The sequence below is a fragment of the Drosophila guanche genome, unplaced genomic scaffold, assembly GCF_900245975.1.
Source record: "Drosophila guanche unplaced genomic scaffold, DGUA_6, whole genome shotgun sequence".
Taxonomy (NCBI): Eukaryota; Metazoa; Arthropoda; class Insecta; order Diptera; family Drosophilidae; genus Drosophila; species Drosophila guanche.
The window spans coordinates 75,495-102,646 of NW_022995762.1; the positions used below are offsets into that span (position 1 = coordinate 75,495).

Below are 27,152 nucleotides of genomic sequence, written 5' to 3' on the forward strand. Positions count from 1 at the left end.
AACCAGGTAGGCAGTTCGCTATCCGCAACCTGCGACCCGTCCGGTGGCCTCAGGTGGGCCCCTTGAGCCACCTCACGCTCATTGGATTCGTCGGAATTACATATGTACAGCTGTGTTCAATGAAATGCCGCACCTTACCACTTTCAACACAATTTCATGCCATCTTCTCGATTTACATGACTTTACAAAAATACCCATGAAAACTGCTGTTCAATGAAATAGTAGTGCATTTTTTGAAAATTGAAAAAAAACGAATCTTAAGTTAATACCATTCTTTCATGCTCTACATGTTTCTTGAGGTTTAATATTTACTTTTCTATCAATTTTGATTTAATTACTTTCTTACTCCCTCCTTGAATAAATCAATAAGGTCGTGCCCAAGCTTCAATAGGATTTTAGACAATTTTTTAATCCACTGGCTCTTACTTTGTTTTGGATGCCGGAATTGCATTTATTATAATGCATTTGGCATTCCCCTATAAGATTTTGATAACATTCAGGTTCATGGACTGATTTGAACATGGAAAAACGCCGATCTTTTCAGATAAAACCCAATTTCTGGCGAGCTTTCTTGAGTATTTCTGATCATTATCTTGTTGAAAGATCCTTTTGAAAGGTTTTTTATACCTGTTACTCGAAGACAAAATAAGGTACATTTCATTTGTGGGGACTACCGGTTGTATGTAACACACAGAAGGAAACGTTTCTAACCCCATAAAGTATATATATTCTTGATCAGCATCAAAAGCCGAGTCGATTGAGAAATGTCTGTCTGTCCGTCCGTCCATCCGTTCCTATGAGCGCCTGGATCTCAGAGACCCAAAAGCTAAACTTATAATGTTGCAAATGAGGAACAATAACTTTCTAGGGACAAAGGATGCTTCTTTTCGCATAACAGTATCTATTTTTTTGTAGAGGGTCAGCGAGCCACTATTTAAAGCATCTCCACACCATTTTACATCTACCAGACTTGGACATCTTGGTCAAAATTGATAGTATTATGCGAAAATAACTATCTTTGGGTCTTGGAAAGTCTTGATCCTAATTTACGACATTGTAAGTCTAGCTTTTGGGTTCAAGGGCGACCTTGGACTTGCAGTTTCGCATCTTTTCCACTATGATCACTACCGATTGGCTAATGCCAAGTTTTTCAGCTGTTTTAGATCTCGTATAGGCATTTTCAGTAAGCTACTCAATAATATTTTAAATTTCTCGATATTGTTTTTTCAGTCTCAGGTACAACATAGGCACTACTTAATAAATTCATGAAATCTGCTTCGATTATTATAAGAAATGTCTTAATTTGATGTTAGTATTACTAGAATATACAAAAAAATATTTAACGTCAATTCTGTGAGCATATCGTTGATTAGAAAATTTAGATATATAACATAACGAAAAGTTCAAAATTGATTACATGCGAGTTGTTTTGGCTTGTCATTTTTCGCTCTGTTAAAGCTTTTCATTTCTTTTTGTTTTCATTGCCTGTTTGCTAAGAATAAAGTTCGCTTAGAAGTTATGGGCGAAGAAAGTCAGTTATTGTGAACATGTACTCATCATTGCTCCCCACTGTATGTGTTCGTCTGCTTGCATCTAAAATTACCATACTGGCATTAGAACAAGAATATTCAAAATGCTAAATAGTTATTTATGCTTCTATGATTCAAGTTATAATTCAAAATAATAAATTCAAATAATTCAAATTCAAACAATATTTTGGGTGGGGCGGATTTTTTTATTTTTTTTATACGTTTAAAGACTCTAGGCTGAAACTTAATGGCGTGTTCAATATCTATTGAGAAGTATGGTTTACCGCTAAGTTTCCAAGAGATACCGTGTTGTGTTGCTGTGAATACGTAATGACATATTATATATGAGTTGTTTAAACATAAAATAAAATGTCCATTTCACCATAAGATTTGACGTTTACATTTGAATTGTCCGATAACAGCCAGTTAATTCAGGCCCAGCGATTCGGTTGCATCTTTGGCATAATCTACATACATACATTCAGAAAGAGTGCGGCAGTACGACGCTAGTTGAACCTGTCACACTTCTCTGGGGTTGATTCCGAGCCATGGGCAGTCTTTGGCCTCCGATTGCGTGGTTGTCTCGCGAGAAGCGCCTCATTGTGTTGGTCGACATTGTAATGGTAGAAGAAGGACTTGCCGTATTCGAAGGATGAAATCATGATTGCACATGCGGGCGCCACCTTGAAGAGACGCGGTCCGAGTCCAGCGAAAATACCGCGCACACCGCCGAGGCGGTAAATGCTAGACAGGCGGGTCATCACCGACTTAGTGGCCACATTTTTAGGAAGATTGTCTGCCGTAATGCAAACAACCATAGTCAATTCGTACTGATCTTATTGCAGCGCCCGAGATACCTACCTGTGAATATAAATTTCTCTCCAAACTCGATTTGCTCATGGGTTTTAATCACATCAAACGGTGTGGTAATCATGGCAGCGACCTAAAATATTTAACGTTCGATTAAAAACCCTTAAATGAAAGCTCATTACTGTTTAAAAAAATCAATCATACCGAGCCCGATATTGCTCCCGCTGCGAAACTGAAGCCGAACGTTGGTTCGACCACATTAAAACTGTTTTTAAGGTACTCGTAACAGGTCCAGTAGATGCCCGAAAATGGGACATCGCGTAGTATTGTTGGCGGCAGTCCACGCCACAGCCCAAGAAGTCCCTGGGACTGAACCACCTGGCGGATGGTGCCGAACATTTCAGCGTGCGTCATCCTCTGCGACTGCATTTTGGTGCGTATCAATTCAACAGGACTGACGCAGGTCACTGCTAGAATGCGAGCTGTCACGCCCGCCAGCAAGGGAACAAGCATTGGAATGTCACGGACATCGGCTGTGTTTTTAACTGGGTCTATGCTTGGCAAGTACTTGTGATGGAAGTCCGTAAAGCGAGCTTTCAATTGTTCGTAGGCCACAAAGTAGATTATAGTCGAGGGCAAGGCCGAGATAAGAGTAGGACTCAGTCCAGACCACAGCGAAGGAACTCCCTCTGAGCGACTTATCTTAATGAACGCGTCCTGCAAAGTCCCAGCAAACATATTTATACTGCATTTATTTATATGTATGCATTGCATACTTACAATGGTGCCAGAAAACTGCGGAGCAGTCTTGGACAGTGTCGGGTTAGGCGTGCCAGGACCGCATGGACAGATGTGATCCATGAGGCCGTTGCAATATAGGAAGCACTTATTCGAAAGCAGGGCCGACTGTTGAGCTTGCAAGCGTGTCTTGATCACATCCAAGGGTGTCACTGCAATCAATAATATAATGAATACCAGCAGCTCAAACATCATAGTATATATACATTTACACAGTTAAAATTATAGTTGTTGTAAAATTCTACAGACTTACTAAAACAGGCGGTCACCATGGCGCCAGTGCAGGCCGATGCTACTTGCTGAAGCGGTCGTATGCAAAATCTGGGATCTGTCATTTTCGCCTTTGACTGCCTTCGCTCCGGTAGTACTCTACATCTGCCTGCCGTTGCTGAAAGAGCCGCGCTTGGTTCCCTTATGGTCATGGTTCTTATTGTAACCGAGTCAACGTGTTCCTGGGTAAGCTTGTTGGGTGAGGGATGGTGTTTTCGGCGCACGCTGCAGCGTTGTTTTTTTTTTGTTTTTTTGAGGTTTTATGTTACCACTCTACCCTTGGGTAGAGGGGGATTATTTGGCCGCCCGCCTTTACAAGGTGGAAATCGCAACGTCGGTATATGTAACTTGCTGCAGTTTTACTCCAATACTTACCTGGCGTAGAGGTTACCTAGTCTACACAATTGCAGAAGGAAATTGCAGCGTTGTTAATTTCATATATAGAAAGAATATGGCAATCAGGCAGGTCTCTTAATCATTGTGAAATTCCAGGTCCAAATTAACAGATTTTTTCAGTCCGATTTCATTCATTTCGATAAGCGATTGCGATGCCGGACAGATGTTCTAGCCCATGTGGCCGGCTTATCGATATGCACAGTCGATCCTAATTTTTATCCCCGGTACTCGAAGATTACATGGTATATCGAATTTGTACGGAAGAGCGTTTTGGCGTGAGAAGTGATGTATATGTAGATGTTTATGAAAGATGTGAAAAAAATGTAAAATTTTTATATATAAATTTTGAAAAAAAGCCGTTAAGGATTTCTACTGAGTACTGGGTATAAACGTTGTGACGCGTAAGAAGCGTCTCACACGTCCCTTCTTGTTCTTCTTAAAGGCAGGTATCCAGCACAGCGCAAAAAAAATTCCTGCCAAACTTCATATAAAAATAACTGTTTCAGGAAATTTTCGTTTGCCTTTTCGTTCGTTCAGAATCCAGGAACGAAAACGAAAACCACAAATTCTTATCGATTTGGAGAGCGCGTGTGGACTGAGAGAAAATCTGTTAGACCCTTTAGGAAAATATAGTTTACAATTATTCCTGGAGTGAAGAGTGAAAAATGGAAGAAGCAACTGTGCGCAAAAACGTAAAAGAGAGTCGAAATAGATCGTCGCAGTAGAAAAATACTTTTCCCATTACTGTTTGGAGAATGAAATCATTTTACTAAAATTAATCAAATAATTTGGTATATTTTGAGCACTTTTGGCAATAATGGAAATTTGGCGAACCGTGTGCATTTTTGACAAATTCCAAATGCATTCTCAATTCAACTACCATCTTTAATTATTAACTTTGCTATTTTCAGTTTAAATTTCAATCTGCCACTGCAGTATACATGTTTACAAAACACAGCTTATTTGTATGCCTGTGTTGGTTACTTTCGACGCACAAACGAAATATATAACAAATTTTCTCTCCAAAATGAAACCCGTTGAATATTAAAATTGTGTATTAAAGCAAGAAGAGTGTGTTATTTCAGAATGGAATAGGAAGGAGGAAGAACCGCATTATTTGATAAGTCCGTTCCGGAGGGACAGAAATTCAATAAACATGTGTTTGATAAAATGAGTACCGAGTATATGATAAAAATAAAATAAAATATATAATCACATCCATATTATCAGTTTTCGTTCTACTGCAATAATAGGTTTTAAATTTTCTTCACTTAATCATCTTTTCTAGCCCTATAGCGCTTGTGTTGATTGTATTCTTCCTTGTGTCTAGGATCTAGATTCTGTAGTGAAAAGATTAAAAAAACGGCTAAGTTTTCTGCTATCATCTTTGCTGAGCTGAGTACTCAACTGCGACAATTCTTGCGACAAAATATTCTGTCGAACAAAAAACAGGGCTGATTTCTTATCGTTTGTGTGGGAAAATCATCCCTGATTCTGTCGCAAGAATATTTTGCTTGTCTGAGTACTGGTAGACTAGTACTTGCTCAGTACTCAGATCGGAAAACCCTAGTACTCAGATAAAAAAAGGGCGCCGCTATATAAATCTGGAATGATATTCGTATGGAACCGATAAGAAATGTTGTCGCGCACAAACTTGTTTCTAGCGGCTGTACGCCAGGAACGACTCAGATCGAAAAATTAAGAGGCCGCTTAAATCTAGAAAATCAGACGATAGTATTTTGTGGTATTGATAGTATTTAAGTGGTATTGATAGTATTTGTGTGGTATTCGTTGGTATGTTGCTAGCACCTCGACAAATATATATCTGTTCTATATTCCGAGAGGGTACATAGCAAACACAGTAAAGTCTCAACAAAATGGAGGCAACGATGCCGCTGAAGTTGAAAGATAAATTACCACCGTGCTTCTAAATGAGCTTAGAGCCATCAAACGCCAAAGAAAGGAAACAATTATTATTGATTATATATATATATATATATATATATATATGTATATACATATTGAATTCATTTGCTTTAAGTGGTTTTTCTTTTGGGAAACCCGCGATGGCGACAATTTGGACGCGAAACTATCCAATTTTGAATAGGAAGGGTGCTTGGAGGCGCCGTTTTACAACTTTGCCACGTTCGCAAATATTCCTTGGCACGGCCTTGCTGCTCCACCAATCAAAGAAGGCTGCAGATGTTATTCCCAAACATATGCAAATTCTCTGTCATATTTTCAAACTGAGGAAAATGCAAAGGGTATCGTTTCATGGATTTCAATAAATGTACACATATTTATATGATTTATAATACTCAAATACTTTAAAATTACTCTACTGCAGATAAGGGTTTAATCAAAGCTGTCGGCGTTTATTTCGTTGATTGTCCTCCTCCTCCGATCATGCAAGAGCCGCCAATCCCACTGAAAGCAATCTCCTGCATGCATCAATTTTGTATTCATGTTTTTATTAACCTTTAATTAAATATTCACACATTTTCACTCTGGTCAGACTCGGCTGCAATCAAAATATATTGCACAGTTTGCTAGCAAACGTGTTTTCGGATCTGGGTACTATGTTAAGAGCCTAGCAAACTGTGAAATATATTTTGCTTGCAGCCGAGTGTGACCAGAGGTGAAAACTGCATTCCAGCTCACTCCATTGTCGTTTCACTCACACTTTCTACGAAGAACCCTTTCATTTGCTCTTATAAACAGCATAGATGGTAGATAACTTTTGTCGACGAGACCCCCTTGTAAAGTTACATTATGGCTCGGCCCCTCCCCATAAATCGTAACCTTGCCTGTACTCTGGATGGATAAGAACCTGTTTCAAAATACTTTTGGTATTTTGCCAATGGATTTCCTTTGAATTGCAAATTTGCAAACAAATTGGATCAGTTAATATTTTCCAATTTATTAGATATTTAAAACAGCAGAAAAATTGGTACATTCTTCGACCGATGATCCTATTGGTCTTTGAGGTGGCTCAGAGGGGGCCTAGCTGAGGCCACCGGACGGGTCGCAGGTTGCGGATAGCGAACGGCCTACCCCAGTGGGTAGGTCAGCTGCGAATAAGCGGGCAACTTAAAGAGCATCAACCAAGTTGGCTCTGAGGGAGAGTACCGAAATAAGCAGTCCCGGACAGCCAGCGGGTGTTCGCGACGCAGCAACACTGACGATGCGCTTGTGGTGCCGCCTCTCATTAAGTATCTCACACAATCCCATCCCTACACAACACCTACCCACATCCCAGCCCCAACACTCACCTCACACCGGGCCGGACTAAGGTGTCACTCGACCCGTGCCAAGAGTCAGCCTGGCTGGGGCCCCGGTATAAAAACTAGCCCAGTCGTGAACGGAGAGCTCAGGGACTTGGCAGCCCCCTGTTCAAATTATGCCTTACCCGGGTAACGCAGAGCTCTGCCGGGGTGGACCGTTCCCCTTCTCTGCAGCTCGTAGGAATTTTATGGATAAACTACTAAATATTGACAACAACAAAAACAAAAACGAGAGAGGCACTCCCCAAATGCCTGCAGGGAGAAATCCCAAGCGGGAGAAGGCAACGGCCCAAAGGCCTGGCCCGATCCGCTCAGACGCAGGAAAGACCTGCACGGTGAAGGACGCGGGTATGAATCCGGGTGGGTTACATCCTAAACCTGGTATGGGTGGAAAGCCAACATCCAAAACTGATACCATGGTAGGGCAGCTAAGCAATATTGCGGCTGCTCAACCTTCCGGTGAAGCGGCGGGTGATGGCTTACCATCAACCAGCGCCCAAACCAAAAAAATATAGCTATGCCTAAAAGAGGAGTGCTGGGCACATACTCCGTCGGCAGAACGCCAGCCATGAAGTCAGTCCAACAGCAGACTGGTTGAAGAAAGTGGAATGGGCCTCGGTGGTGTTGCCCAACTTCAGTGTGGAGCCACAGAAGGTGGCCGCACAACCGAAGAGGCAGCGCTCTCAAGAGACACCCGGACCTGCCGCGAAGCGATCCAGGTTTCTACCAAATGTATCCTTCTCGCAGATTGCCAAGGAGAGGACGCTGATAGGCGTTCTCGACAAAGGCAGCGCGGAGGGGAAAATACCCAGAAGCCAAAGGAAGTGGGTGGAAGCGGCACTGGCCGACCGCTGCTTCGAGCTTCTCGACAAGGATCCCGGGCCACCGCCGGTCTGCAAAGATATGGGATGGTTCCAGGGGAGCATCAAAGTGGTAGCCTGCGAGGATGAGCGCTCCGTAAAGCTATACAAAGCTGCGGTGGCGCAAACGGAGAGGTCTACGCCGGGGCGAAGCTCGTCGCTGTGGACTGGAGCGAGGTGCCCAGTAGACCAAGGGCCCGTATATGGGTACCGGCCACCTTCAAGGAGCCCGAGCGGATCCTCACGATGTTGCAGAGATGCAACCCCACACTGTCAACCTCAGATTGGAAGGTGGTTAAAGTGGAGGCATCAAAGGGCCCCACAAATCAGGCGGTGGTTATCCTGAACAAGGAATCGCTAGCCCCCTAGCTCCGTCGTTCCCCTCTCGAATTGAAGCCCAAGTCGAGCCACTGGTACTTCCAGATATTCAGCCTACGTCGCCGGCTCCGCGCAAGACAGTTGTTGGGTCAACTGCAGGACGTTGTCTCGGAGATCGAGGCACCCGAAGTAGACCCGGAGCCGGAGCCGGCCCTGGAGAGCTACTCCTCGGAGACGGAGCTGATGCTCGATTTTGAGGCGCTGTGTCGGGACGAGATCCTAGACGACTCGGACGCCGATATAACAGTGGTGGAGAATGACTCTAATGAAGTCTCTGAGGCTTCTGCAGATTAATCTCCACCATTGTAAAGCAGAATCCGCTGCCCTGATACTCCGCTTAGTCGCGAGCGGAGGGGACATAGTCCTAATCCAAGAGCCCTGGGTGGTAGGAGGCAGGGTCGGTGGATTAGCGACGAAGGACTACAAGCTGATTGTAGCCCAAACTGAATGTAAAATTAGAACCTGCATATTAGCAAGAAAGCACTTAAATATCTTTCTGCTCCATAACTTTAGCAATGGCGACAACACGGCGGCTAGCCTAGAGCTACAAGGGACACGCCTGAATCTGGTGTCGTCCTACATGGCTCATGAAGAAAGCGATCCTCCCAGTGACCTCGTTCGCAAGATTGCCAGGGACAGCGAGAGGTCGAATACAAGCCTACTAATAGGCTGCGATGCCAACGCTCATCACACCCAATGGGGGAGCTCGGATACAAATGTAAGGGGTGAGTCACTTTTCAGCTTCATCCTAAACTCCAACCTAATTATTGGTAATCGGGGTAATGATCCCACTTCTATCATAAAAAACCGTCAAGAGGTTATTGAACTCACTCTATTGTCTCACAAACTGTCAGACATAATGAAAAGTTGGAGAGTCCTAGAGGACCACTCCTTCTCCGACCACAGGTACATCGAGACAATCCTATCGCTCGAAAGCACCACACCCACTAGCTATATAAACCCAAGAAAAGCCAACTGGGATACGTATAGTGCAAAAATGGAGGAATTACTCCCCCCCCCCCCCCCCCCTAGCCCCAAAATGCCCGGACACACAAGACGATCTTAATCGTCTTGTGGACAATTTAACGGAAGCTTGCAACAAGGCCTTCATGGCAGCTTACCCCTCAACCAAACCAAGAGGGAAAATGAAACCCCCCTGGTGGTCTAAACATATAGATACCCTCCGGAAAGACTTCAGGACTCTCTTTAACACAGCCAAAAGCAGCAGCGAGGTAGCGCACTGGGAAAATTACAAAAGTAAGCTAACCCTATACAAAAAAGAAACAAGGAGAGCAAAAAGGTCCTCTTGGCAAAAATTTTGCTCCGAAATTGAGGACACATCAAAAACATCCCCCTTGGTGGGATATCTCAAGAGAACTGATGGTACGTGGACAAACTCTAGTGAGGACTCCCTACACATTCTACTCGATACTCATTTTCCTGGGTGTACGACCATCAAGCCGGCAGAAACCCCAAGTGAAGGCCCGGAAACCTCGATGGGGCACATCCTCACAAAACGGAATATTAGCTGGGCAGTAAACAGCTTTAAATCCTACAAATCACCTGGCCCGGACCAAGTCATTCCGGCTCAGCTACAAAAAGCCGGGGACATGGCCATCAACTGGCTGCAAAGTAACTTCAGGAAGATACTGACAGTGGGAAAAATCCCCCGCGCTTGGCTAAAGGCTAAAATAGTCTTTATCCCTAAAGCAGGGAAACCCTCACACACAACCCCAAAAGACTTCAGACCAATAAGTCTATCGTCCTTCCTTCTCAAAACCTTTGAAAGACTAGTAGGGCTGCAGCTGAGGACAACCATTAATCCTCAGTGGCTGTCAGGCGCCCAACATGCCTACCGAAAAGGGAAATCCACGGAAACGGCACTCCATGAAGTAATCTCGGCGGTATAGAAATCTCTACACGTCAAAGAATACTCCTTAATCGCTTTCCTAGACATTGAGGGAGCTTTTAACAATGTCATACCGTAAGCCATCACAGAGGCCCTGACTGACCTGGGAGTGGATTGTCACTTGGTGATGCTCATAGATCAATTGCTCACATGCCGGACAGTGACATCATCAATGGGATCGTCCACTCAGTCAAGGTATGTCAACAGAGGCACCGCAAGGCGGTGGAACTACTACTATGGAACATAGCAGTCAATAAGATTCTGTGTGACCTGGAAGGGGAGGGCTGTAAGGTGGTAGCATACGCGGACGACGTTGCCATTATCTTCTCGGGAAAATTCCCTCAAACACTCTGCGAATTAATGACCGCGAAGCTCGCGCAACTGTCAGAATGGACAAAGTCGCGTGGACTGGGAATTAATCCCTCTAAAACGGAACTTGTGTTGTTTACAACCAAATACAAAATCCCGTCCCTCAACCCCCCAATACTAAACGGATGCAGGCTCTCCTTCAGCGACAGTGCCAGTTACTTAGGGTTGGTAATTGATAAAAAGCTCAGCTGGAACCTGAGCATCAAAGACACAGTGAAGAAGGCCACTATAGCCCNACACAACCCCAAAAGACTTCAGACCAATAAGTCTATCGTCCTTCCTTCTCAAAACCTTTGAAAGACTAGTAGGGCTGCAGCTGAGGACAACCATTAATCCTCAGTGGCTGTCAGGCGCCCAACATGCCTACCGAAAAGGGAAATCCACGGAAACGGCACTCCATGAAGTAATCTCGGCGGTAGAGAAATCTCTACACGTCAAAGAATACTCCTTAATCGCTTTCCTAGACATTGAGGGAGCTTTTAACAATGTCATACCGGAAGCCATCACAGAGGCCCTGACTGACCTGGGAGTGGATTGTCACTTGGTGATGCTCATAGATCAATTGCTCACATGCAGGACAGTGACATCATCAATGGGATCGTCCACTCAGTCAAGGTATGTCAACAGAGGCCCCCCGCAAGGCGGTGTCCTGTCTCCCCTACTATGGAACATAGCAGTCAATAAGATTCTGTGTGACCTGGAAGGGGAGGGCTGTAAGGTGGTAGCATACGCGGACGACGTTGCCATTATCTTCTCGGGAAAATTCCCTCAAACACTCTGCGAATTAATGACCGCGAAGCTCGCGCAACTGTCAGAATGGACAAAGTCGCGTGGACTGGGAATTAATCCCTCTAAAACGGAACTTGTGTTGTTTACAACCAAATACAAAATCCCGTCCCTCAACCCCCCAATACTAAACGGATGCAGGCTCTCCTTCAGCGACAGTGCCAGTTACTTAGGGTTGGTAATTGATAAAAAGCTCAGCTGGAACCTGAGCATCAAAGACACAGTGAAGAAGGCCACTATAGCCCTCTACACTTGCAAGAAGGCCATTGGGCTAAAATGGGGCATGAACCCAAGAATAGTCCAATGGATCTACCTAGCAATTACTATTGCCAATACTGCTCTACGGAGTCGCAGTGTGGTGGGCTGCCCTATCGAAGGGGACCATCACTAAACAACTAGGCAAGGTGCAGCGTACTGCAGCCCTAAGCATCAGTGGAGCTCTGAGCACAACACCAACGGATGCGCTAAATGCTATACTATGCCTGCAGAGCCTTGACCTTGCAGGTAAGGAGCAGGCAGAAATGGCAGCAATCCGTCTTAGAGACTATCTGGCCAATGGGTGTCACATCACACCGGTCATGCGTCCATCCTAAATGGAAACAAAATCGTCCCCATAAAAACGGACTACTGCGTTCCGAGGGAGTATACAGATACCCCCTTTGAAACAATCATCCCTCACAGAAACAACTGGCTTGAGGGACCACCTGGTCCAAAGGGAGCCATTCGAATCTTTACTCATGGCTCAAAGCTGGACAACAAGGTCGGAGGAGGAATCTACTCCGAACAGCTGAACATAAGTTACTCCTTCAGGCTCCCGGATCACTGCAGTGTCTTCCAAGCAGAGGTCATAGCGATCAAGGAAGCTTTGAGCTGTCTTCAGGAACTAACCCCTGCGGCAACTCACATAAATATTTATAGTGATAGCCAAGCTGCAATCATACATGCAATTGACTCATACAACGTCGCCCAATAGGTGCTAGGCCACTACTGTTGGCGGCCAAGCGCTCCAGAGGCCCCGCACGCCGAGCTGCTGGACCAGGGCATGCCTGATTCCACTGTTTGACCGCTTTGACGAAACGCCAAAAGTTTGGAGAATGAGTTGTTCAGGTGAGGAAGTATATATGTAATTGTGGAAGGCAGGGCCGAAACGAGTGTGGGACTCAAGCCAGACCAGATGCCGGGTATGCCGCTGTCACACACTATATTCCGTAGCGCATACTGTGGCACACCAGATGAAGATACCAGAGAAACCATGACTTTCTCTGTCGCACTTACAATGACCTCGCGCCATGAAGAAACTATAAGAAGGTCTCGTCGGAGATACGAAGCAGAACGTGCGAGTGAAAAGTGCGAGTGAGAGGGCTCTCGCTGCAAGTGTGAGGGCAACGACAATGGAGTGTGCTGTTCATGAAGAAAACATTCGTCCGCAACCAACCTTCCGCGTCGACAAGCAAACGAGCACTGATCAAAGGCAGAACCAGCGAGTAACTCGGCCACCGACAAGGCCTCCTTATAGTTTCTTCATGACCTCGCGCAGCGTCCGCATCTTTTTGAGATCCCTTTCGGGTTTTGTAAAGAGCTCGGCATTCTGCTTGCAGACATGTGTCATCAAGCTATTGTGGAAAACGTAGCACAGCTTGGAGACAGTCGATGGTGTCTGATGGCGTACTGCGTGCTGAGTCTGAACCCGAGTCTCTACCACCTCCAAGAGCGTCACTGGAAATTAGCGTGCGAGAATCTAATAATTAACATCCCCTACGTGGCCCGGGCATATTCAGGAAAATACCTCACCCAAAAAAGTCGTGATGAGTCCGCCTATGAGTGCAGATATGACATGCTGCATGGGTCTGATGCGGCATTGCGACTCCTGGTGCAGCGGACCCGGAGCCCCACCCATCTCCACCTTCAAACCTGCTAGCCCATGTTTACTACCCAAAATAACCAAAATACCCAATAAAAAAGTACAGCGCGAAATTGACAAAAATTATTACGTTTAATTGCGAAAATAATAATAAAAATGAATTAATTTAATCATTTAATCAAATTTAATAATAATTTGCATTACATTTAAGTTAATTATGAGTAGTAAGTCAGTATCATATTATAGCTTTTAGTCAGAACCAAAAAAGTTAATTAGTTGATAGGACACTCAACTCCAATCTTATCGGCATGATAATAATCTGATCCTTCATCTCTCGCTCCAAAAAGTGGTATCGGATGGATGGGGTAACGGCCTTTACTTGTGCGCAATAGGAATCAATGTCTCGCCAGCGGTGAGGGCGGGTAACGGCGCATCTACAGTTAGAACTCCGTCCTTGCTGAGGGATGAGCGGATGGACTCGGGATTCACGCCCTTGGGCAGTAGAAATTCACGGTTATATTCTCTGTATACGCTCTTTGTGTCCGACTTCTCTTCATGCTTGGCATGCACCTAAACAGGATACAAAATTTAAAGATAGCAAATCAATACCAGGAGAAATAAATTCGTTTTCGCTTACCAATAGCTTCTGGTCAACGGTCTTCACCACTATTTCCTCGGGTGCATACTGACTGACGTCGAAGCGGAGCTTTAGCACTTTGCTGTCGCCCTCATCCTGCAACCAGGCAAACACAAATATATGTAAGTTTAGGTCGAATTCATTCAAAACGAGAAGGGACGTGTGAGACGCTTCTTACGCGTCACAACTTGTATACCCGGCACTTGTAAAATTTAACATTTTTTCTTCATCTGTCATCTACATCTACAACACTTCTCACACCAACACGCTCCTTTAGCTCGCCCCCCTTCCCTAGACCCACACACTGCAGACTCGAGTCAGAGACAGTGGCCGCACACAGCAGAAGCAGAGTGTATATGAGAGAATGTGGAAAAAACAAATATTAGCTGCGGGGCGGGGTGGGTTTATCCACTGCATTTTAATTTCTTCATTCTGGCTATAATAATGGTCCAATCGGATCCCAATTTGGTGATCTGATAGATATGGTCATTCCCTACGGAATTTTTAGTTTTCTTTTATCTTCAAAATTTTAGATTTGGGAGGTTTTCGCCCTTTTGCGGGGGTGGATGGGGGCGGTTCTCATTTTGTAAATACACTTGTAACAGTGTGAGCATACAGAAGTCTGGATGCAAAATTTGGTGGCTCTAGCTTTTATGGTCTCTGAGTACTAGGCGCTCATTAAGACGGAGAGACAAACATGGCTCAATTGTCGTATTTACTTTTCTTTTATCTTTAGAATCGACCTTTGAGGAGGCGGATGGGGCGGTGCGAAATTTTGAAATATACGGATAGCAGTGTAATATCACATGAGACCTCACATGAGACCGGCTCTAGCTCTTATAGTCTCTGATATCCAGACGCTAATCAAGACGGACAGACAGACAGACATAGCCTCAACTATTGATACTGATCAAGAGCATATGTACATATACTTTATGGGGTCGGAAACGTTTCCTTATGTGCGTTACATTTATCCAATTTTGTGCACAAATACAATATATGAACCGAATTTACTCTAGGAGTACCGGGCATGATGAAACTGATCGACAAAAGAGATCTTTTATAGATTTTTAATAGTTTACTGAATGATATCACTACTCGACACGATTTTGTCGCTTCGATCCAGACCAACTTTTTCTGAAAGATATGGGCCTTAGAAATAGTTTGATAGTTTTCTATGGTAGAAGTTTTTAATTAGGTAGGTATTACATGGAATTTTTAACGGTTTTTTAGAGAAAGGTTTTTTTTTACATAACTTTAGTATCTTACATCTGGTTGTAACTTTTCTTTTCTATAAAGCTGAAGAACGCATAAGTATATAATGTATACCCAAAAACTTTGTGGTTTTAGCTTACCGTTTGAAAAATATTAAGCTTTGGATTTGGTTTTTTACGAGATTATAACTTTAAAAACTCAGGAAAAGTAAAATAAAAAAAAATGTAATTCTGTGTAAACTATTTTTTTATGAAAAACATACCAGACTCTAAAAATTATTCAAAAAATAGTTCTGCCATAGAAAAAAATTTATCAGAAAATTTCGGTTTGGTTCGAAGCGGAAAAAAAGTTCGATTTTGTCGAGTAGTGTAATAGTCGTGTTTTTTGTTTTTGAACAATAATTTTATATATCTGCCCTTTCTTAGGCGACGACTTCCAATGAGAAGAAATAAAATGCGAATAACAAATGACCGAATTCACACCAAGGCCGAAAGTCCAGAGTTTGCTCCCACAATGTTCTTCTCACTAAACATTTTGGTACATAAACACATTTTACACACGGTACGTGCTTGAGGCAAAACCTGCAGGGGGGTAATAGGTACAGATGTCATACTAAGTACCGGGTATAAAATTTGTGATGCGTAAGAAGCGTCTTACACGTCCTTTCTCGATTCTCTTCGAGTACCGGGCATAAATAAATAAAAGAAAAAATTTACATATGTGCATACATACAGATAGTTATGTACGTACCTGTATCAAGGGTGAGCTGATGTCGGACACTAAGTTCTGTTGCTTGGGGATTCGCGATGGCAGCGCCGAGTTTGTCGTGGAGCTGAAATGATACCAGGGGCGAATAGCAATGAGGCAATTCAATCGAAAAAAAAAACAAAACGAGAAGGGACGTGTGAGACGCTTCTTACGCGTCACAACTTTTATACCCGGCACTCAGTACTACCTCTGCACCTTAGCGGTTTTTTTTCAAATTTAAAATTTTTTCTTCATCTGTCATCTACATCTTCTCTGCCTCTGCCTCTGACGCGTCTCTGCCCTGACTCTTCAATGTGTGGCTCTAGCGGAGAGTGGCGAGCTAAAGGAGCGTGTTGGCGTGAGTAGTGTTGTTGATGTATATGACAGATGAAGAAAAAATGTAAAATTTAACAAAACACCGCTAAGGTAAAGATGTAGTACTTGGTGCCGGGTATAAAGTTGTTCTCGTTTCCATGTTAAAATCAGTCCATGGATCTGAATGTCATCAAAATGTTATGGGGAAATTCCAAAAGCATTGTAATAAATGCAATTCCGGCAACAAGAGCAAAGTGAGAGCCAGTGGTTATAAAATTATTGGCTAAAATAGTATTAAAGCTGGGGGAGGATCTTATTGATATATTCCAGGCGGGAGCAAGGAAGAAATTTAATCAAAATTGATAAAAAAATTAATATTAAACATAAAAAAACATGTAGAGCATGAAAGATGCGTATTAACCCAAGCTTCTGTTTTTTATACCCGGTACTCGATGAGTAAATAGGGTATATTGTATTTGTGCGAATAACGGTTGTATGTAACGCACAGAAGGAAACGTTTCCGACCCCATAAAGTATATCTATTCGTGATCAGCATCAATAGCCGATTCGATTGAGCCATGTGTGTCTGTCTGTCTTAATGAACGCCTACTACTCAGAGACTATAAAAGATAGAGCCACCTAATTTTGCAACCAGACTTCTGTATGCTCACACTGTTACAAGTTTATTTCCAATATGAGCCCCGCCCCCTTCCGCCCCTGCAATAGGGCGAAAACCTCCCAAATCTACAATTTTGAAGATACAAGAAAACTAAAGACATTCCGTAAGGAATGGCCATATATATCCGATCACCAAATTGGGATCCGATTGGATCATTATTATAGCCACAATGAAGAAACTAATTTCCAGTGGCCAAACCCACCCTGTCCAGCAGTTTTTGTTGTTGTTTTTTTCACATTATCTCATTCACACTCTGCTTCGTGTAGTCAGCGGCATCTGCCTCAGGGGGGTGAGCTAAAGGAGCGTGTTGGCGTGAGAACTGTTGTAGATGTAGAAGACAGATGAAGAAAAAATGTAATATTTGACAAATAACCGCTGTAGTACTGAGTGCCGGGTATAAAAGTTGTGACGCGTAAGAAGCGTCTCACAAACCCCTTTCTCGTTTTTTTTTTCGATTTTCAAATAATACTACTTCATTGAACAGTACTTTTTATGGGTATTTAAAACAAGAAGACGGAGAGCAAACGTTCCAGGATCCTTCTGTTTTCTAATGAGATATCATTTGTTTAATTTTGATGGTTGAAAATGTCTTAAAAATAGTTTTGAAAGTGGTGAGGTGCGGCACTACTATTTCACTACACACAGCTGTAGGTACATACATATGTAGTTGCCTGGGAGTAAAGAAGAACAAATAAGTACACACGAAAATGCATGCGTACATACATTAAGGGAAATAAATAAATGTGAGCATATTGCCTAGTGTAATTTATTATTAGACTCTTAACTTATTTAAACAAAAATTATGAACATTTAAACCATAAAAAACATAACCAAAAAATATATTTTTTTTTTAAATATGTACATACATACATACATATAGTAAAATATCCATAATGCCCTACACCCACATACGCATTAAGTATACGTTAAGCTCTTTACATATTCATAACCACATTCACACCTATACACGTTATGCATATGCGCAGCACTCAGCCTTACACCCATGTATTCGCATCTATATGAAATAAGATAAACATATAAGAAAATACCCCAACACCTGAATAAACAACGCATGATTCGTCTATACCGAAATCAACAGGAAGTCCCATGCAACCCAAAACTCTGGGATGCAATAGAACGTCTCTGGCCAATACGTTATCAACTCGTTCCCACACTCCACACTATGACTAATTCAGAATCAGCCCCACACTCCAATAGAAGGGAGAACTCTTGTAAACAAGCGAGTTCTCAAGATGAAAGCTGACACCATTCACCAGCTGCGGCTGCCTGTTTCATCCAAGCCGACGCATCTCCCAAGCCTCCCACACATATGCCAACGCATCGCCTATCAGCCGCTCTCACCAAAGCAACGCCTCTCGCAACTGAAGCTTCGTCTCTTTCAGCCAAAGCCATCATCACTCAATTCCGAAGACGAAATATCAGCCGAAGCCGAAAGCTTAGGAAGATAAGCTTTTAGCTTCCCAACAGAGGTCTCGAGATCAATAACCCGAGAACAAGAAGACAGTTCCGGTTGAGACTTTCTAACATTGTGTTGGGGAATTCATAATCATATCCATGTTCTATTATATAAGTTCGGTTAAATAAAATATATTTTTAAAAACCTACTTTTGAACTCGGGAATTCTTATTATATGTATTTCTTGTACCTGGTTGTTTTCGTAGTTTTTTTAGTAGAGCTAAGGTAAATAAAATGATTTCGGTACATTAAATTATTCCAAGCAGCATGTAAGGCGATAAAAGAAGAATGTGAAATAGAGAATTAAAGCAATGAAGAAATGTAAATGTCATACACATACACACTTACATCCAAATCCAGTTGCAAATATGTACATACATATGTACATATATACTGATCGATTGTTAAAGGCAAAACTACAAAGTCTTGAGAAACTCAATAGATTCACATTTGTACATATGTGTACATATGTATGTACACTGTGCGTTTTTTTCACTCACACTATGTTAGAAAGGCCGATCTAATTTCACTGACTGACACCAACCAAACTTCGATTTTTCGAGACGCACCTGTGCGGGAGATACTATGTACATAAAATGTATACATGCATATGTACATACATATGTGCGAGACGCTACAGAGCAGAGACCCAGTCGGACCGTCTAGAAGTGGATACTAAAAATAATCTACGTATCTTGTATCCCTAGACTATGAAGAACCGATTCCTGAAAATAGGCGTTCTTTCATGCATATTTTTCCACCAAGAAAGAGTAAATGTAACCCGAACAGCTTTCCGACCTTCCGGGTTTTTTCCGAAGGCCAACATATGTATGTTTGTAACCACTAAGCAAACAACTCATAGAGTGTTCAAACGTTGTAAAAACTGGCTGCCTAATCAGTTTAGTGGATTGGCTCCCAGTGCCTTCGGATCTTGGTGAGATAGACTTCGGCTGAGAGAGTGTGGCGTTGGCTCTCTTGATCATTGAACGCAATGCGACTCTCGCAAAAACAAAGTTTTGTTTTTCCTTTTAAGTCTGCTTCGTAATTTCATGTTTAACTTTTGAGCATCTTGTTGAGCGCCTGGATCTCAGAGACCATAAAAACTAGAGCCACCAAATTTTGCATCCAGACATTAGTGTATTTACAAAAGTTACAAGTGTATTTAAAAAATGAGCCCCGCCCCCTTTCGCCCCGGCAAAAGGACGAAAACCTCCCAAAGCTACATTTTGGAAGATACAAGAAAACGCCAATCCGTAGGGAATGACCATACCTATCAGATCACCAAATTGGTTTCCGATCGGATCATTAATATAGCCACCCAGCAAATTTTTTAATTTTTTTAACACATTCTCTCATTTGCACTTTGCTTCTGGTTTTTATTCTCTGCCTCTGACGTGCATTTGTAGTGTGCGGCTCTAGGAGAGGGGGTCGAGCGAAAATAGCGTGTTGGCGTGAGAAGTTATGTAGATGACAGGTGTAGAAAACATGTAAAAAAACAAAAAAAAAACAATATGGTACATTTACACTGACTGATTGCCGGGTATAAAAGTTGTGACGCGTAAGATGCGTCTCACACGTCCTTTCTCGTTTTTATTGTCAGCATTGCTGGATACCCGGCTTAAAAAAATATTATTTTATCGACTTTTGAAAATGAGTTTGGGCCATAGTGTTTTGTCCGCCCTACCCGCTTGGCGGATCTGCCAAACACACAAGCACACACGCCGTTACTGGCACTCAGTGTTTGGACAAGAGTGCGAGTATGACATGTTCTCGTGACTCTATCTCTCTGGCATCCGATGGTGAGGTGATGAAATGCATATTTTTTTCGTTATTGATAACACTACTCGACCAACTTTTTTTTTCGCTTCGAACCAAACCGACTTTTCCTGATGGACTGAGGGCTTTAAATTTTTTTAAAAGAATTATGATTTTTTTCTGGGGTAGAACCTTTTTTTTAAAGAATTTGTAAAGTTTGTTATTTTTGTGGAACTTTTTTTTTTAAAGGAAGCTCTTGTTTCACATAACTTAAGTACATCTATAAAGAATAACCTAACACTTTGAGGTTTTAGCACACCATTTGAAAATATTAAGCTTTGAAATTAAAAAAATTTGTTTTTTGTGAGGTATTTCTTACGAATTTTGGACTTTAAAAACTCGGGAAAAGTCGATAATGTGTCCACAACTATTTTATGAACAGGTTCTTTAATTAGCGTCTTTCAAGATATTGCTCGTCAAAATCTATGGAGAGACGAATGAGCTAAAATTCTTCAACAAACTCTAAAAAATCCGAAAAATATACTTGTTGGAGGGTTGCGCGCCCAACTGCCAGAGTATTCCTGGCATCAGAATCGAAAAGAAAAGAACAATCGAGAAGGGACGTGTGAGACGCTTCTTACACTTCACAGATTTTATACCCGTCACTCAGTACTACATCTGTACCTTAGCGGTTATTTGTCAAATTTTAAATTTTTTTCTTCATCTGTCATCTACATCTAAAACACTTCTCACGCCAACACGCTCCTTTAGCTCGCCCCCCTTCCCTAGACCCACACACTGCTATCTTTTTTTAAGGCTTTTAAGTTATTTAAGGAACTTTAGTTAAACTGGTAAAATTAGGCGAAAAAAATAAGTTTTTAGTTAAGACTTTTAAACCATTAATTCTTAATCTATATTTATCAATCAAGATTTAGTTCAGTGTCCTATTTTGGCAACATCAGTTGCGCAGCGTCTCGGCATGGAATCCACTAAGACCAGGCATAGCTTTTGGGGAGCTTTGGACCAGGACTCTTCAATTTGTTATCAAAGTGATCCTACAGTGGTTGGTTTGAAAGCAGCAACTGCCTTTTGGTAGCTAACCACCAATTTTCGATGGGTTTCATGTCAGGCGACTGTGCTGACCTTGCTTTCATGCTTGGGTTATTTACCGGTTGAAAGACCCATTCTAGTTGCATTTCATATTCTGCAAACGGTAGCATTACAGTCTCCATGATATCCACAGCACACGTGCTAATCCTTGATGGTTTTTATTCAATACATTGAATCTACTCCATAGTAAGAGAAGCAGAGCCATACCATTAAATTAAACCTTTTATTTTTAATGGTTTTCTTTGGTGTACTGCCGTTTCCTTGGACGTCTTAAGTAGGATCGAGATCCCTTTTCAGTGAATAAAACACTTTTAACTCATCTGACATTATAGGGATGTCCAATTGGCATGCTCCCTTGCAAACATCATGTGATTAGTAATATGTCTGGCGTTTAAAAGTGCGAGTTTTTTTGGGTAGCATGCTTTTAGGCGATGTTGGCTAAAATATATCCAAAATTTCGAGCCCATCGCTTTTATTTTAAGCTCGATAGCAGGCTTGAAGGGAACCCTTTTGCTCTCACGAATCAGCCTTTTGACCCTAAAAGGGGTAATAGATCGTTTTCATCCACGTGTTTCACACTTTTCTTCATAGTTTAAGGCATTTTTAATAATTTTATTGAAACTTCCTACCAATTGACCAAATTCTCTGTATTTTCTTACGTCAAATAAAACTTTGTTGCTAAGGTCGCGCTTCTTTGCATTTCAGAGCTTTCCACGTGTTATTGCAATGATTATTATTAGCTTTTATGATACGTGGTTTACACAAAGTCAATTCTGCGAAATTACGGAGATTCACTTAAAATAGTGCTAATGGTGATATTATTTTTTTCGCCATATTTGTAATATTTTTCTTAAGGATAAAAAAAATAGAAAGACAGAAATTTAAAGAAAGGCAACATTTTTTTGTTAATGGGGAATATAAACTATATATATAAAAACTAAAAACTAAAAAGAATCGCAACAGTAATAGCTGCTTTTTTTGGCCAAGAACAAAATATGTTGTAGTGGTGCTATTATTTTTTTCGCGGAAGCGGAGCGGAAGCACCTTTTGATCTTCATAATCAAAATAATTAAGCAGTGACCCAATTTATACCATACGTACATATTTTAATTATATCTGAATTTGTGGTTTCTGTGTGCTTATCTATGTGTTTATGTACATACTTACATATGTATGTATGAATTTCTGTACATACCCTACAGTACCAGGAAACATCGATGACAATGTCAGCTTGGATTTTGTTCTCTGGCGCTACGGCAGCCGAGCATAATACGAAGTCAACGCGTCCGTCAACCAAAACTATTTTTTTTTCTTAAGCCTAGTACCACTAAGCAAACAACTCATAGAGTGTTCAAACGTTGTAAAAACTGGCTGCCTAATCAGTTTAGTGGATTGCCTCTCAGTGCCTTCGGCTCTTGGTGAGAGAGGCTTCGGCTGAGAGAGTTTGGCGTTGGCTCTCTTGATCATTGAACGCAAAGCGACTCTCGCGAAAACAAAGTTTTGTTTTTCCTTTCAAGTCTGCTTCGTAATTTCATGTGTGTATTCAGCACGGAATATGTGTGAATAAGCATAGAGAGACACACACGAGACCGATCAGACGTGTGAGACGCTTCTTACGCGTCACAACTTTTATACTCGGCACTCAGTACTACATCTGCACCTTAGCGGTGTTTTGTCAAATTTTAAATTTTTTTTCTTCATCTGTCATCTACATCTACAATACTTCTCACACCAACACGCTCCTTTAGCTCGCTCCCCTTCCCTAGACCCACACAATGCAGACTCGCGGCAAATGCAGTGGCCGCAAAAGCAGAAGCAGAGTGTGAATGAGAGAATGTGAAAAAAAAAACAAATATAAGCTGCGGGACGGGGTGGGTTTAGCCACTGAAAATTAATTTCTTCATTGTGGCTATAATTGGCGAATCTGGTGATCTGATAGATATGGTCATACCCTACAGAAACCCTACAGTTTTCTTTTATCTTAAAAATTGTAGATTTGGGAGGTTTTCGCACTTTTGCGGGGGCGTGGCTAATTTTTGAAATACACTAGTAACAGTGCGAGCATACAGAAGTCTGGATGCAACATTTTGTGGCTCTAGCTTTTATGGTCTCTGAGATCCAGAAGCTCAACAAGACGGACGGACGGACAGACGGACAGACAGACATGGCTCAATCGACTCGGATATTGATGCTAATCAAGAATATATATACTTTATGGGGTCGGAAACGTGTTCTTCTGAGTGTTACATACTTTCTGCACAAATACAATATATCATATTTACTCTTCGAGTACCGGGTATACAAAATACAGAATTCGACTTTTAAGTAAAAAGGGTTTTTTTATGAATTATTTTGTGTAAATACCCCAAAAATAAGGCCCGTTTAAACGATCACTAGAATAGACTCAATGATGAATTTTAGGCAAAATCTTTCAAAAGTTTTGTAATACATATTTTTTATGTTTTTTGGAGCTTAACTAATAATGTTTGTGAAAAACTTTTTTGGAATTGCTTGGTAATGTCCTGCAGGACATTAAAATAAACGGGATTTCAAAGGGCTGTCATCTACATCTACAACACTTCTCACACCAACACACTCTGTTAGCTCGCCCCCCTTCCCCAGAGCTACACACTGCAGAGGCACGGCAGAGGCAGAGGCCGCACACTGCGCGAAGCAGAGTGTGAATGAGAGAATGTGAAAAAAATGCAAATAAATTTCTTCATTCTGTCTATAATAATGATTCCATCGAATAACAATTTGGTGATCTGATAGATATGGTCATTCCCAACGGAATGGCGTTTAGTTTTCTTTCATCTTCAAAATTGTAAGTTTAGGAGGTTTTCGCCCTTTTGAGGGCGCGGAGCTAATTTTTGAAATACACTTGTAACAGTGTGAGCATACAGAAGACTGGATGCAAAATTTGGTGGCTCTAGCTCTTATAGTCTCTGAGTACTAGGCGGTCAGGTCATTAGGACGGACAGACAGACATGGCTCAACCGACTCGGCTATTTATACTGACCAAGAATATATGTATATACTTTCTTGGGTCGGAAACGTTTCCTTCTGTGCGTTACATACAACCGTTATTCGCACAAATCAATATACCCTATTTACTCTTCGAGTTCCGGGTATAAAGACCCACATACATATGTACATGCCTGTGTTCATGCACTGACATTGTGTTATGTACCTGTGTATGCACACACACATATACATATAGATATATGTACAAGGCTGTGCCGTAAGAGAATTTAGTTAAGCCCCATAATGGTTGCATCAACGCAGGCTGGGGGACCTACATACACACACACATGCATATGTAGTTTTCTGCTAGACACAGATGAACCGCCTCGAGAAAATAAATTCATACATAAAAATGTTAGTATGTATACTTTGTATGTCTTTATTTCGGGGATCAAATATATCATAGGCATGAAATGCGGGGATGGGTTGTGGGGATGCACCCGTGAGTGTGGGTGGAACGCAAAATACATTTTGGATTGGATAGTCGGGGGAAAGCAACTACATATGTACATGGGAAAATTTGAACTGATGACTCATCCCGAAAAAAGAAAAGGCCTTGCCTTAGTCAAGTACATACATATATAGTACATGAATGTGTTCCTATATTCTCCTATGTGCGTATGTGCCTATATTTAGGGCCAAGAAAATATGAGATCATTTTTCCGTAGAGTATGCACACTTGTCGACTAGCGGGTAGAAACAAGTTACCGATAGCACAAGATATGTACATACATATGTACAAACATATTGATGCAAGTTGCTGTCAGGCAGAAACGGTAGAAGAAATAAGGCGAATTTGACACATACATATTTATGTGTGCTTGTTTTCTTGTGTACATATGTATGTACATCATATGTACATATTTTATGTACACAAGCAAATATACAAGCGATGTAAACAAGTTTTCGCCAACTTTTCAAAAATAAAATAATACATTCTATGTCGCTTAATAAAAAATACATAAGTATGCTAATTTGTATTGTGGTATATTTCTAAGATTGTCTCTCTGAGAGCTAGGATTTGCACTTTGATTCGAAACCGGGCAGCAAGGCAAGAATAAATACAAAAACTGTATGAATTTTCAGACTTACAGGCCCTGTGTTGGCGATGAGGAAACAAGAGCAGATAAATACACAGGATTCTGCCGATTTTTAACCCATCGACCCTAATCGATCGCACCTGCGAAACCCTAACAACATTGGGATCTGGGGAACCCCTTCTCAATGACTCATGACTCTCTCAATATTATTGGAATTTTTAAAACAAATTGTTCTGCGCCATTACGTAATTTACATACATTTGTATGTACATATGTACCATGCACACATTATGTTTGTTCGGCTATAGGCGGTCTAATTGGCCGGCAGCCCAAATCCATAAAAATCCACTGCTGGGAGCTCACCTTGTGGACTCGAAAAAGTTTGCCTCTCGATTCATCAGCTCGTGCCGGAACTTGGCCATCTCCTCCTCCATTTTGCGCATCTCAGAGTCGAATCTTTCCCGAATGTTGCTAAACTCCGTGTCAATGACGCTGAAGTCACCCAGTTTAATGGGAATATTCCTCTTATTAGCTTCAGCCATTTTTGATTTGCTAGATTTTCTGTGGTGGTTGCGATGAGCTACAAATAGCTTTTTTCTGATTTGGTTATTAATAAAACCACACCGCGGAGTTGTCGCTTTTGCTTCTATAGAATTTGGTTTTTTTCACTGTTTAGAGCTCCCTAGTTTTGCACTTTTAATAAAACTGCTTGAAGAAGCAGGCAAAAAAAAAAAAATTAAGCAACTCAATATATTTTCAGTAAATATATATGTATGTATGCAAGTACATGCGTATTCTTAGAGTCTCTCACAATTTGCAGCCTTTATTCTGTTTCAAACCGCACTTTCATCGAGCTGACGCTTTTATAGTGACGTACAGTGTGACCGCGGACTTATCGATCAAATATACCGCCCGAGCCAATTAAATATACAAAAATATACAGTAAATATACCGAATAGTCTAGTCACATCCATGATGCAACTATACAAGGTGGTCTCATCGGTCGGTGTTCGGGTCTATTGGTTATCAATGAGAGTTTCTGTGCGGACGAACTATTCCCACATATAATTCCTTATGCGTAGGGAGAATTACTTTTTAAATTTTCGCAGTAAGAAACTTATAATTTTTTGTTAGAATTGGGGACAGAAACAGGAACCGGGGTTGTTTTTTTTTTTTTTTTTTTTTGCTTTTCTTGCTTGCAGTCTGCCCATTCACTGTATTAGCGTTATCCATCTTATTATTAAACTGTGGAAAATGGTACTGTTTGTAATTGCATCTTGTATCTGCATCCTTCCTCGTTCCCTACAAAGAAATTATACAGGTAAGTATTGGAGCAAAGCTGTAACAAGTTACATATTACGACGTGGCGATTTCCCCCTTGTAAAGGCGGGTGGCCAAATAATTCCCCTCTACCTAAGGGTAGTGCGGTAACTTAAAACCTCAAAAAAAAAAAAAAAAAAGAAATTATACCACAACGTTCACCTGAAATGCCTAGAATATCTGCAGGTATCAATGTTCGTGTGTACGGTGATATGCCCACTTGTTTACAATGGTCTATTGTAGCTCTGTAGAGCTCCGAGCAGAAGGCTAATTTTTTAAATACACTTGTTACAGTGTGAGAATACAGAATTCTGGATGCAAAATTAGGTGGCTCTGGCTTTTGGAGTCTCTGAGATCCAGGCGCTTAACAAGACAGACAAACAGACGGACAGACAGACATGGTTCTATCGACTCGGATACTGATGCTGATCAAGAATGTGTACACTTTATGGAGTCGGAAACGTTTTCTTCTGTGCGTTACAAACATTCGTTATTCCCCACAAATACAATATACCCTATTTAATGGCGTTTTTAGTTTTCTTTAATCTTAAAAATTGCGAAAATGTTTACAAATATACATGCTT

General features: G+C 41.6%; 3 protein-coding genes across 4 annotated transcripts; all 3 read right to left on the bottom strand.

The window, feature by feature from the left end:
• Positions 1-1,745: 1,745 nt before the first annotated feature.
• LOC117590908 (solute carrier family 25 member 40-like) lies at positions 1,746-4,003 on the bottom strand. The gene is made up of 6 exons (XM_034283939.1): positions 3,825-4,003; positions 3,391-3,632; positions 3,120-3,289; positions 2,544-3,056; positions 2,391-2,472; positions 1,746-2,325 (listed from the first exon to the last, which is right to left on the bottom strand). Exons 2-6 carry the CDS (start codon positions 3,557-3,559, stop codon positions 2,036-2,038), a joined length of 1,224 nt encoding a protein of 407 aa, XP_034139830.1. The 5' UTR covers positions 3,560-3,632; positions 3,825-4,003; the 3' UTR covers positions 1,746-2,035.
• An 8,805-nt stretch (positions 4,004-12,808) lies between these two features.
• Positions 12,809-13,286, bottom strand: LOC117590889 (solute carrier family 25 member 40-like). The gene is made up of 2 exons (XM_034283922.1): positions 13,181-13,286; positions 12,809-13,105 (listed from the first exon to the last, which is right to left on the bottom strand). The coding sequence occupies exons 1-2, from the start codon at positions 13,284-13,286 to the stop codon at positions 12,900-12,902; spliced, it is 312 nt and encodes a 103-aa protein (XP_034139813.1). The 3' UTR covers positions 12,809-12,899.
• A 136-nt stretch (positions 13,287-13,422) lies between these two features.
• Positions 13,423-25,790, bottom strand: LOC117590909 (heat shock protein beta-1). 2 transcript variants are annotated; one of them, XM_034283940.1, is made up of 4 exons: positions 25,612-25,790; positions 15,853-15,934; positions 13,888-13,983; positions 13,423-13,820 (listed from the first exon to the last, which is right to left on the bottom strand). In XM_034283940.1, the coding sequence occupies exons 1-4, from the start codon at positions 25,788-25,790 to the stop codon at positions 13,626-13,628; spliced, it is 552 nt and encodes a 183-aa protein (XP_034139831.1). In that variant the 3' UTR covers positions 13,423-13,625. The 2 variants fall into 2 exon arrangements, with proteins under 2 accessions (XP_034139831.1, XP_034139832.1); XM_034283941.1 differs by lacking the exon at positions 25,612-25,790 and adding an exon at positions 18,510-18,583.
• Positions 25,791-27,152: the final 1,362 nt, after the last annotated feature.